Source organism: Erinaceus europaeus, chromosome 20, assembly GCF_950295315.1.
Source record: "Erinaceus europaeus chromosome 20, mEriEur2.1, whole genome shotgun sequence".
Lineage (NCBI taxonomy): Eukaryota > Metazoa > Chordata > Mammalia > Eulipotyphla > Erinaceidae > Erinaceus > Erinaceus europaeus.
Window position 1 is genome coordinate 11,060,571 of NC_080181.1, and position 12,842 is coordinate 11,073,412.

The following is a 12,842-nucleotide window of genomic DNA, read 5'->3' on the forward strand; positions in this document are numbered from 1 at the left end:
ATAGTGCAGCGGGTTAAGTGCAGGTGGCGCAAAGCACAAGGACCAGCATAAGGATCCCGGTTCGAACCCCAGCTCCCCACCTGCAGGGGAGTCACTTCATAGGCGGTGAAGCAGGTCTGCAGGTGTCTATCTTTCCTTCCCCCTCTCTGTCTTCCCCTCCTCTCTCCATTTCTCTCTGTCCTATCCAACAACGACAACAATAATAATAACTACAACAATAAAAAAGGGCAACAAAAGGGAATAAATAAATAAAATAAATATTTAAAAAATAATAATAATAATGCTCACACCTGAATGCTCATTTCCATGGCTCTTGTGAAGTGTCTTAGCCCTGCCTTCCAGTTAAGGTCACAAGGCCTAGCAAGGGGAATTTTGACCGGAAACACACAAGTATAAGTGGAAAAGCTGCCTCTTGAGTGCAGACCATTTCCCAGCCAGCTCTCCCTCACTGAGGCTGGACAGTGACTTTCAAATTTAGGACCATTTGTTTTAACAGAAACACTTGGAAAGATCAGCTGCTTCCTAAAACCAACATTTGACTTACATGTATGTAAGTACTGAGAAAAGAAAAAAAAAAGTTTTTTGTTGTGGTCCAGGAGTAGGAAGAGTAGTTGAACTTTGAATTTGTTGGGACTGGGCATACCCAGTTAAGCGCACAAGGACCCTGGTTCGAGTCTCTGCTCCCCTCCTGCAAGGGGGAAGCCTCAGAGCGGTGAAGCAGGTCTGCAGGTGTCTTATCTTTCTCTCTCCCTTCCCCCTCTCAATTTCTCTCTGTTCTATCAAATAAACAGAAAGGAAAAAAATGGCCTCCTGCAGCAGTGGATTCATCATGAAGACCCAGAGATAACTCTGGTAGCAAGAAAAAAATAATGATAATAAAAGAAATAAATGAACTTTGAACTTGTAAATATAAGGTTCTGAATTCGATTCCTGCCATCACATATGCCAGAATGCTATTCTGGCATCTCTTTCTCCTCCTCCTAACTGAATGAATAAAATTTTTTAAAATAAATAATAAAAAAAGAATATATATATATATATATATATATATATATATATATATATATATCCATTGCTGCTCTAGGCTGATATTTTTCAGAGAAAGATCTGGCACTGAATCCCCCCCCCCCCCCGGTGTCATAGCACCTCCAGTGTGATGCTGGACACTTTAACCTGGGTCACATGACAAAGCAAATGCCCTCTTAGGTCCCTAAATGTTTGGAAATTCCTGCAGTTGTGGACTTCTATCACATCCAACCCTGGACACAACTACAAAGGCTCTCAAAGTCAAATGCACATTTAAGAGCCAGGCAGGTGACTTGATGGTAGAGGTTTAACATTACATGTTGAGGTCCTGGTTCAGCGCCCTGCACTGCATTAAAAAAGAAGAAGGATTTGGCATATTGCACCAAAGTAAAGGACCTGGGAACTTTCAGGTCATGGTGTATGATGGTGGAGGAGGTTCTGGATGGGGATGAGAGTGTTTTTCAGAAAACTGAGAATTTCACACATGTACCAACAACTGTATTTACTGTAAACCATAATCCCCTAAATATATAAGGAACCTGGGAAAAGGAAGAACACAACATGCCTGCAACTATGAACAGAGAGACCCTTCACCCTGTCTCTCCTGAGGGCTGTGCGGGCCTAGCTTAGGCAGACATGGGAAGAGGCCTTTCAGTTATTCCTGATAGGTGTCTAAACCTCAGCAGCTGACTTTGACTACTAGGAACCCTATGGAAGTATTTGCAAAATGATATGTGGATTTTTCTGGCTTGGAGACCATGGGTTTTGAATGGGAAAACAGAAAGCACTGAATTGGGAGCAGGCAAAATTACTCATAAATAGTGCCAGCCACACCTTAGCACCCCAGGAAGGTTGTGTATTCAGGGATAATAGGAGTGAAGGCCCTCCCTTGCCTTAAGAACTCCCTGGGGTGCCCAGCCTCAATGACAGTGCAGTGACTAATTTGTGATCCAGGAAAGTCCCCAGATAATTATCTTGTTTAGACAGGATTCAACTGCAGCTAACCCAGGACCCAGGGTCATTATGGGGTACAGAAGATGGAAGGTCTGGCTTCTGTAATTGCTTCCCTGCTGAGCATGGGCATTGACAGGTTGATCCATACTCCCAGCCTGCCTCTCTCTTTCCCTAGTGGGGCAGGGCTCTGAGGAGCAGAGCTCTAGGACATATTGGTGGGATCCTCTGCCCAGGGAAGTCTGGTTGGCATCATGGTAGCATCTGGAACCTGGTGGCTGAAAAAATAGTTAACATATAAAGTCATACAAATTGTTGACTAATCGGGCAGAGGGTAGATAGCATAATGGTTATGCAAAGTGACTCTCATGCCTGAGGCTCCAAAGCCCCAGGTTCAGTCCCCTGCACCACCATAAACCAGAGCGGAATAATGCTCTGGTTAAAAAAAAAAAAAAGAAAGAAAAAAAGAAGAAGGGAAAAACAGTGGTCGGGGAGGTGGCACAGTGATAAAGCTTTGGACTCTTAAACACGAGGTCCTGAGATCAATCCCCGGCAGCACATGTGCCAGAGTGATGTGTGGTTCTTTCTCTCTCCACCTATCTTTCTCATTAGTAAATAAATAAAATCTTTTTTAAAAAATGGTTTAAAAAAAAGAAAAAACAAATTATTGACTAATCATGAACCTAAAGGCTAGAATATTGCAGATGAAGATTTGGGATCTCCATTTTGGAAAGAGCTAGTAGGTTTATTTCAAGTATATTCCAAAGGGCCCATGACTTTATTAGTTTTTGCCTGAGCTTGACATCTGCTATGCAGGTGGACCCAAGTGATTGTCTAGGGAGATGATGTCATGGCAGGAAAAAGGGCTAGAAAGCTGGATCAGGGAAGAGAGTAGCTCCCTAATATGGGGAAAGTGTATAAATATTGTTGACTGTAAACCCCATCCATTTGATCATATTCAGCATAGGAGCCTCTAACCTCTGCATCCCTGTAGGTCCCAACTTGCATTCTGTGGTCATGAGTAGGAACACTCCAAGTTGTGCTAATTTCAGAACCCATCTTCCTCAGGTGGTAGATAATGTTATCCAATCCCCCTTTGGAAGATGGCTTGAACTTATGCCACCAACCCTCCCTGAACTTTTTCCTTTCCTTCCTCTCTCTCTTCTTTTCTTTTCTTTCTTCTATTTTTTTAATGTTTCATCTATTTATCGTCTCCAAAGTTATTGCTCAGGGCCGGCACCACGAATCCACTGCTCTGGATAGCCATTTTTTCCATTATTGTTGTTGTTGTTGGATAGGACAGAAATAAATTAAGAAAAGAGGTGATGGGGGGGGAGAGACCTGCTTCACGGCTTGTGAAGCAACCCCTCTGCAGCTGGGGAGCTTGGGGCTCAAACCAGGATCCTTGATCCCACTTCGTACTATGTGCACTTAACCTGTTGCAGTTCCGTCCGTGCATCCCCCCTTTTCTCTTATTTTCTTTTCCTTTCTTCCCTTTTCTCTTCTTTTCTTTTTCTTTCTTTCTTTTTTTGGCCTCCAAGGTTATTGCTGGAGCTCAGTGCCCACACTACAAATCCACTGCTCCTGGTGACTATTTTTTTTCCCTTTTGTTGCCCTTGTTGTTTATCACTGTTGGTGTCATTGCTGTCATCATTGTTGGATATGACAGAGAGAAATCGAGAGAGGAGGGGAAGACAGAGGAGGAAGAGAAAAACAGACACCTGCAGACCTGCTTCACCACTTGTGAAGAGGATCCCCTGCAGGTGGGGAGCTGGGGGGTCGAACCAGGATCTTTATGCCGGTCCTTGCACTTCTCACCATGTGCACTCAACCCGATGCGCCACCACCCAGCCCTCCCAAGCTTTTCTAAATACAAAACAAAATGATTTTTCAGGTTTCCTTTTCCTCTGTGCGTGTGTGTGGAGAGGGGGGTTGAGGAGGAAACAGGGAAGTATGAACCATAACACCAAATGTTTCTTCCATGCTCTGGGTGCCAGGCTTGAACCTGGGTCGTGCACATGGCAAAGCAGCACACTAATAATGTGTATTGGCCCTGAGTAAATTTAAAGATTTAGCTGGCTTTACTGAAGAATTTGTGAAATGGGCAAGTAGAAAGGAGCTCTATGGAGGTGTGGAGAGAGAGAGAGAGAGAGAGATAGAGAGAGAGAGAGGGAGAGATGTACAGAATAGAAGAATTCTAGACTGAAGGGAGAGGACCAGAAGAGAGAATCGTTTCAGACAAGGTCACCTTCCACAGGAAGGAAGGGGGAGAAGAGGTAGGGAGCTGTCCAGTGGATTACCTTATTAATGCTGATCAGGTAATTCCGGATTGTCTGGTTAAAGGTTACTTTTCTGCTACCTGACTGGAATGCAGTTAGGTTAGGCATTAAGTTTTCACTTGCTGACATGGGACTTAATACTAGTGACTCCATGCTGGGCCTTTTTATGTAAAAATCCTGCTCCTACAAACTGTCTATGAAATTGAGGATAATTATTTGTTTGGGAAAACCGTATGAGAAATCAACTAAGTTTGGGCCGGAAACCAGCTTACTTGGAGAGTGTGCCGCTTTACAATGTGCACTCCTCGCGTTCAGACCTAGTCTGAACCACTGCTTTGAAGGAAGCTTTGGTGCTTTAGTACTGTGCTCTCTTTTGTTCTCTGCCTTTCATTCTTAAAAAAAGGAAGAAAAGAAACTAGGTGCAAAAGGGTGCAGTGTACTTTGACCAGATCACATGCAAATGGAAGAGAATGGCACCGCTAGGAAGCATAGGCAAGAGGAAAGCTTGTCTTCTCTCTCCCCACCCTTATGCTCTTATTTTTCCTGAATCACTTGCTCTTGATACCATTATGTCTGGGTTTTTTTTTATGCATTCCTTCTTCCCTTGAGTTAACTGTGTGACCTTCAGCATGTAACTCAAATGTAAAATTCCTTTCCTGTAAAATGGAATCGTCCTGAGCATTTAGTGAGATAGTTACTTCTTTACAGTTAAGATGCTATGCAAATATTAAGTGTTACTATTCTTAGGAGAAGCAAAGCCTAAGCCTTGTATTTATAGCCATAGAACTCTTGGGCCTTTAGAATCATCTTTAGGCTTGACTGCTTTGTTCCACCGGAAGCATGCACTCTCTTTTCTTATTTATTTGTTACATTTCATCTATGAGAAAATACAGAGGGAAAGAGCGGAGCACTATTCAGTTCTGGCTCACTGTGGTGCTGGGGACTGAACTTGGGACCACAAAGCCTTGGGTATGAAAAGCCTTTTGCATAACCAGCCCTTCATTCTCTTTTCTCATCTTGGCATCAACAGGAGAGGAAGCCTGAGACCACACTGCTTGACTTTGTCTTGATTTTTCCTGCAGGTAATCACTTATTCTAGCCGCCATGTCTACAATAACTTGACAGAGGAACAGAAGGGCCGAGTGGCCTTTGCTTCCAATTTCCTAGCAGGAGATGCTTCCCTGCAGATTGAGCCTCTGAAGCCCAGTGATGAGGGACGGTACACCTGCAAAGTGAAGAACTCAGGACGTTATGTGTGGAGCCATGTCATCTTAAAAGTCTTAGGTAAGCTAGAGTGCCAAGGCAGCAGACCCTTATTACAAAGGCCTCTGTGGGGGACAGCCACATGCATCGTGGTAGTACAAAACTTCTTTTTATGGGCAGGGATAGATAGCATAGTGATTATGCAAAGAGATTCTCATGCCTGAGGCTCCAGAGTCCCAGGTTCAGTCCTTCCCATCACCATAAGCCAGAGCTGAGCAGTTAAAACAAAATAAAATAAAAAACAACAACAAAAAAGCGTCTTACAAAACTTTATTTTAACTTATTATCTTTTAAACAATATTTGGGGCAGGAGGGGGAGAGATAGCATAATGGTTATGCAAAGAGACTCTCATGCCTCAGGTGTCAAAGTCCCAGGTTCAAATCTCCCTAGCCCATCATAAACTAGAGTTGAGCAGTGCTCTGGTAAATAAATAAATAAATAAAATAGAGAGTCGGGCAGTAGCACAGCTGGTTAAGCACAGGTGGCACGAAGTGCAAGGACCAGCGTAAGAATCCTGGTTGGCTCCCCTGGCTCCCCACCTGTTGGGGAGTCACTTTACAGGCGGTGAAGCAGGTCTGTAGGTATCTATCTTTCTCTCCCCCTCTCTCTTCCCCTCCTCTCTCCATTTCTCGGTCCTATCCAACAACAACGACAACATCAATAATAACTACTACAACAATTTAAAAAAGCAACAAGGGCAACATAAGGGAAAATAAATAAATATTTTTTGAATTTTTATTCACTTATATTGATAGGACAGAGAGCAATTGAGAGGGAGAAAGGGAGTCAGCCCTGCCTCACTGCTTATGAAGCTTTCTTCTCATAGATGGGGAACAGGGGCTAGAACTGGGGACCTTTAGAATGGTGACATGTACACTTAACCAGGTACGCCACTGCCCAGCCCCCTTAAATATTTAACTCAAGAATTTCACTGTGATGCAAAGAGATTCTCATGCCTGAGGCTCTGAAGTTCCAGGTTCAATCCCCTGCACTGCAATAAGCCAGAGTTGAGCAGTGCTCTAGTAAAATAACTAAATAAATAAATTTTTAAAAGAATTTCAGTGTGGAGAGCTGGGTGGTGGCATATCTGGTTAAACGAACACATTACCATGAGCAAGGACCTGGGTTTGAGCCCTGCTTGCCACTTGCAGTGGCGAAGCTTCGGGAGCAGTAAAGCAAATACTGCAGTTGTCTCTCTGTCTCTCCCTCTCTGTATTCCCCATCCCCTCATTTTCTGTCTATCCTAGCAAATAAAAATAAGTAAATAAATAAAAGGAAGAAAATGGCCACTGGGAGTGGTAGATTTGAGATGCAGGCACCAAGCCCCAGAGATAACCCTGGCAATAATAATAATAATAATAATAATAAAAAAGCCCGGTTCAAGCCTCCAGCTCCCCACCTGCAGGAGGGTCACTTCACAAGCAGTGAAGCAGGTCTGCAGGTGATTACCTTTCTCTCCTTCTCTTTATCTCATCCTCCTCTCTCAATTTCTCTCTGTTCTGTCCAACAACAAAAATGGAAAAAATGGCCACCAGGAACTGTAGATTCGTAGTGCAGACACCAAGCCACAATGATAACTCTAGAGGCAAAAAATAAATAAAATAAAATAGAATTTCAGTGTGACTCTGTCTTCCTAATATATATATATTATTTATTCCCTTTTGTTGCCCTTGTTGTTTTTATTGTTGTAGTTATTATTGTTGTCGTTGTTGGATAGGACATGTGCGCCTAACCTGCTGTGCTACCGTCTGTCTCCCGACTCTGTTTTTCAGTAGCAAGATTTACTAAGTTCTACGTAACTGATTTTGAACTAGTGAACTTCTATTCCTATTTATTTTATTTTATTTTATTTTAATTCTCTTTTGGGCAGCCAGGAAGTGGCGCACCTGGTTAAGCACACACAGTATTTTTTAAATATTTAATTTATTTATTCATATTTTATTTTATTTTATTTTAGAGAGAAATTCAGAGAGAGAGGAAAGACAAACATCAGAGCACTGCTCAGCTCTGGTTTATGGTGGTGTGGGGGACTGAACCTGCAACTTTGGAGCCTCAGGCATGAGAGTCTGTTTGCATAACTATTGTGCTATCTTCCCCACCCCTAATTTACTTATTAATAAGAGAAATAGGAAAGAGAGAGCGAGAATGAGAACCAGACATCACTGTGGTACATGTGCTGCTGGGGATTGAACTCAAGACCTCATGCTTAAAAGTCCAGTTTTTTGTTGTTTTTTTTTTTAAGATTTTAATTATTTATGAGAAAGCTAGGAGGAGAGAGAAAGAACCAGACATCACTCTGGCACATGTGCTGCCAAGGATCGAACTTAGGACCTCATGCTTGAGAGTCCAAAGCTTTACCACTGCGCCACCTCCCGGACCACAAGTTTTTTTTTTTTGTAATTCATTGTGCCACCTCCCAGACCACTTCTATTTCAATATTAGTGAAAACCATTTTCAAATTTCCTAAGATTTGCAGTTAGGTAAATATCTCTTCCTAGAGAAGTGATGGATTTCTCAGGCAGCCTCTGAAAATAACAATAGAAGTATCGGAAGCAGCTTAAGTTGGGCATGTGTGTGTACATGAAATGGATGAAGGAGAGGGTATTTCTGGGGCTGATGTAAAAGCATGACTAGGTGGCAGAGGGTATTTCTGGGGCTGATGTAAAAGCATGGCTAGGTGGCAGAGGTGATCGAAATCCCACCAAAATGTCGACCATAAGATTTTCTAAAGAACTCAACAGAACATAGTTCTTCCCTTAAATCTTCTTTTTTTCTACTTTTTTTTTTTATTTTAGGATTTTTTTTTTTATTGGATAGAGATGAATTGAGAGGAAAGGGGATTACAGAGGGAGAGAGACAGAGAGACACCTGCACTCTGTTTCACCTCTCTAAAGCTTTCCCCCTGCAGGTGGGGACCAGGGGCTTGAACCTGGGTCCTTGTGCGCTAAACCAGGTGTACCACCACCTCCCCCCCAAAATCTAAAATTGTTGTTTTGTCTTTTTTCCCTTCCCCAGTGAGACCATCAAAGCCCAAGTGTGAGCTGGAAGGAGAGCTGACAGAAGGAAGTGACCTGACCTTGCACTGTGAGTCATCCTCTGGCACAAAGCCCATTGTGTATAACTGGCAGCGGATCCCGGAGAAGGAGGGAGAAGATGAACACCTGCCTCCCAAGTCCAAGATTGGTAAGCCACCTTTCTAGCAGGCCATGCATTCTATGGCTGGGTTGACCAGCAACTCAGTCATGTGGCCCTGAGTACACTCAACTTTCACTTTTCATTCATGAATTGGGACAGAAAAATCTGTTTTTCTTTCCTTAGAGGCATGCATAAGTGGTAAGAATAGGAAGAAATGTGCTACCGTGCTTTCCATTATAGTGAATTAACTTGTTTACTGTCACCATCTTTCCTAACTTTTGAGGATGCAATACAATTTTCTTTTTTTCCTTAATGTTGATTTATTTATTTATTTATTTTCCCTTTTGTTGCCCTTGTTGGTTTTTATTGTTGTCGTTGTTGGATAGGACCAAGAGAAATGGAGAGAGGAGGGGAAGACAGAGAGGGGGAGAGAAAGACAGACACCTGCAGACCTGCTTCACTGTTTGTGAAGCGACTCCCCTGCAGGTGGGGAGCCGGGGGCTCAAACCGGGATCCTTACACCGGTCCTTGCGCTTTGCACCACGTGTATCTAACCCACTGCACTACCGCCGATTCCCACAATTTTATTTTTCCATTTTATTTCGTTTCCTTCTTTCTTCCTTAAGGAAGTACTTCTTTCTTTCTTGCCTCCAGGGTTATCACTGGGGCTCAGTGCCAGCACTATGAGTCCACTGCTCCTGGTGGCCATTTTTTCCATTTTATTGAATAGGACAGAAATAGAGAGGGGAGAAGATAAAGATAGAAGTGTGAGGGAGTCGGGCGGTGGCGCAGTGGGTTAAGCGCACGTGGCGCAAAGCACAGGGACCTGCGTAAGGATCCGGGTTTGAGCCCCCGGCTCCCCACCTGCAGGGGAGTCGCTTCACGGGCGATGAAGCAGGTCTTCAGGTGGCTTTCTTTCCCCTCTCTCTCTGTCTTCCCCTCCTCTCTCCATTTCTCTCTGTCCTATCCAACAACAAAGCAATGTCAACAATGGCAATAATACCGCAATGAGGCTGCAACAACTAAGGCAACAAAAAGGGGGAAAAATGGCCTCCAGGAGCGGTGGATTCATGGTGCAGGCACCGAGCCCAGCAATAACCCTGGAGGAAAAAAAAAAAAAAGTGTGAGAGAAAGACACTTGCAGACCTGCTTCATGGCTTGTGAAGTGACACCCCCCCCCCCCAGTAGGAACCCAGGCGCTTGAACTGGAATCCTTGTGTGGGTCTTTGTGCTTCATACTATGTGTGATTAACCCGGTGCACCATCACCTGACCCCCTCATTTTTTATTTTACCAAAGCACTGCTCAGTTGTGGTTTACAGTAGTGCTAAGGACTGAACCTGGGACAGTGGAGCCTCGGGCATGAAAGTCTTTCTGAATAACCACTATACTATCTCCCCAGCCAAGGATGTAATTCAGTTTCAAAGAATATTTACAGGGGCCAGGCAGTAGCACAGCAGGTTAAACGCATATGGGGTAAACCACAAGGACCAGCTTAAGGATTCGTAGTGCCAGGCACTGAGCCCCAGTGATAACCCTGGAGGCAAAAGGCAAAATATATATATATATTCACAGGTCTCTGGGCAGTAGTAGCTCAACAGGTTAAGCGCACATGGTGCAAAACACAAGGATGGACGTAAGGATCCCAGTTCAAGCCCCCAGCTCCCCACATGCAGGGGGGTCGCTTCACAAGCGGTGAAGCAGGTCTGCAGGTGTCTTTCTCTCCCCCTCTCTGTCTTCCCCTTCTCCCTGGATTTCTCTCTGTCTTATCCAATAACAACAACAGCAATGGCAACAATAATAACAACAAGGGCAACAAAATGGGAGGGGTGGCCTCCAGGAGCAGTGGATCCATTGTGCAGGCACCAAGCCCCAGCAATAACCCTGGAGGCAAAAAAAAAAAAATCACCAGGGGCCAGGCAGTGATGTATCTGTTTGAGTGTAGACATCACCATGACCAAGAACCTGGGTTCCAGCCCCCACTTGCAGGGGGGAATCTTCGGGAGCAGTGAAGCAGGCCTGTAGATGTTTTATCTCTCTCTCTCTCTCTCTGTGTCTGTTTCTCTCTGTCCTTCCCCCTCCCCTCTTAAATTCTCTCTGTCCTATCAAATAAAATCGAAGAAAAAAGGAATATTTACCTTTCTTTCCACATTAGAAGCTCTGACTTTTGGTGGTGCGGGATGGGGTGAGGGGGTCGAACCTGGGACTTCAGAGCCTCAGGCATGAATGCTTTTTGTATAACCTAATGCTGTCTCCCCAGTCCAATGTCAGTCTTTCTTTCTGCCTGTGTAGACTACAATCACCCTGGACGCATCCTGCTGCAGAATCTCACCATTGCCTCCTCTGGCCTGTACCAGTGCACAGCAAGCAATGAGGCTGGGAAGGAGAGCTGTGTGGTGCGTGTGACTGTGCAGTGTAAGTACCCACACTCTTTGGTTTTGCTTTTCATCATGCAGTTCAGTGTAAGACTTTATTTATTTATTTATTTTTAAACATCGCACTGATCAGCTTTGGCTTGTGGTGGTGGGGATTAACCCAGGACTTCAGAGCCTCAGGTGTGAGACTCTGTTTGCATAACCATTATGGTATCTACCCTTGCCTGTGTAAAACAATTTTAATCAAGAGCAGGAATGAAGTCAAAGTTGAAATTTTTTTTTTCTTTAAATGTATTTACTGGGTAGAGGAGATAGCAGAGTGGTTATGCCAAGAGATTCTTATGCCTGAGGCCCAAAGACCCAGCTTCAATCTTCTGTACCACCCTAAGCCAGATCTGAGCAGTGCTCTGGTAAATAAGTAAATAAAGAAATACATGCATATACATAAAAAATGTACTTATTTTCTTGGAGGGAGAGAGCAGAGCACCATTCTGACAGATGTCGAGCTAGAGATTTGAATCCCAGGCTTTACATATGCATGTCCTGTGCTTACCTACTGAACCACTCCCTTAACCAGATGGTCTGAATCTTTATTTCCTAAAGGACATAGCTATAACTAAAATAAATTGAGTTGCAAGGGAGTTAGACAGTAGCACACTGGAATGAACCCTCATGTTACCCTGAGCAAGGACCTGACTTCAAGTCCTCAGTCACCACCTGCAGGGGGAAAGCTTCACGAGAAGTGAAGCAATTCTGCAGGTGTCTCTGCTTTTCTCCCTCTCTATCCCCCCATTTTCTTTCTGTCTCTGTGCAAAATAAATTAAAAAATAGAGTTGCAGTTAGCTCTCTTTATAGAAATGTAAGACTTGCCAGCCCACTAAAGAAATTTATTATATTCAGAGGACCACATGGGAATTTCCTTGTAAATCTAAAAGGGGAAAATTTATTCTGTTTTCAGAGCTTCTGTGTCTGCTGTTTCTCAAAAGTAAACATTTAAAAATAGTCCTAATAAATGAATCTTGTTTTTTAAAAAGGCCTGTTTGTTTACTAATGGAAGCAAGAAAACCAGAACATCACTCTGGTCTATGCAATGGTAGGAACCAAACTCAAGAATTTATGCTCAAGAGTCCAACACTTTATCCACTGGGTAACCTCAGGGGCCACAGGATCTTCCTAATGTTAAAGGGGGTATATTGGTGGTGATCCTTCTGCCACCTCTCAGCGCCGAAAGGGATAGCCGTATACCAAGGGCAGGTGAACGGGGAACTCAGGAACTCAGATATAAAGATCTGGAGAGACTCATCTTGTTCAGGACTTATGTATTTCAAGTTCATTTCCTGGCTTATGTTTGGTTTTGCTTCTGCTTTTCTTTCTGAGAAAACAGATGCACAAAGTATAGGCATGGTTGCAGGAGCAGTGACAGGCATGGTGGCAGGAGCTCTACTGATTTTCCTGTTGGTGTGGCTGCTAATCCGAAGGAAAGACAAAGCGAGATATGAGGAAGAGGAGAGGCCTAATGAAATTCGGTAAATCTTCCATCCAGGTCCCCTCTTCTGCTGGTTTCTTTCCTAGGTCTAGACCATAGCAACTAGTCGATATAAAAGTTCCATTTCCTCATGAACTTTAGGGGCCAAGTGGTGGTGGCACCTAGTTGAGCGCACATATTACAGTGCACAAGGAGCCCCGAGTCTCCATCTGTTGGGGGGGGTGGAGCATCATGATTGGTTAAGCAGGGTTGTGGTCTCTCTCCTTATTTCCCCCTTCCCTCTCAATTTCTCATTGTCTCTATAAAAAATAAAGAAATCTTGGGGCC

The 12,842-nt window shown here is 43.8% G+C and overlaps 1 protein-coding gene across 2 annotated transcripts in view; it reads left to right on the forward strand.

Moving 5' to 3' along the window:
* CLMP (CXADR like membrane protein) overlaps positions 1-12,842 on the forward strand; it is a 119,309-nt gene that overhangs the window by 103,794 nt on the left and 2,673 nt on the right. For both annotated transcript variants that reach the window (XM_007528976.3, XM_060179877.1), the window contains exons 3-6: positions 5,339-5,540; positions 8,536-8,703; positions 10,947-11,069; positions 12,414-12,555. In XM_007528976.3, the coding sequence (XP_007529038.2) occupies positions 5,339-5,540; positions 8,536-8,703; positions 10,947-11,069; positions 12,414-12,555 (635 nt within the window). The remainder of the gene's footprint in view (positions 1-5,338; positions 5,541-8,535; positions 8,704-10,946; positions 11,070-12,413; positions 12,556-12,842) is intronic.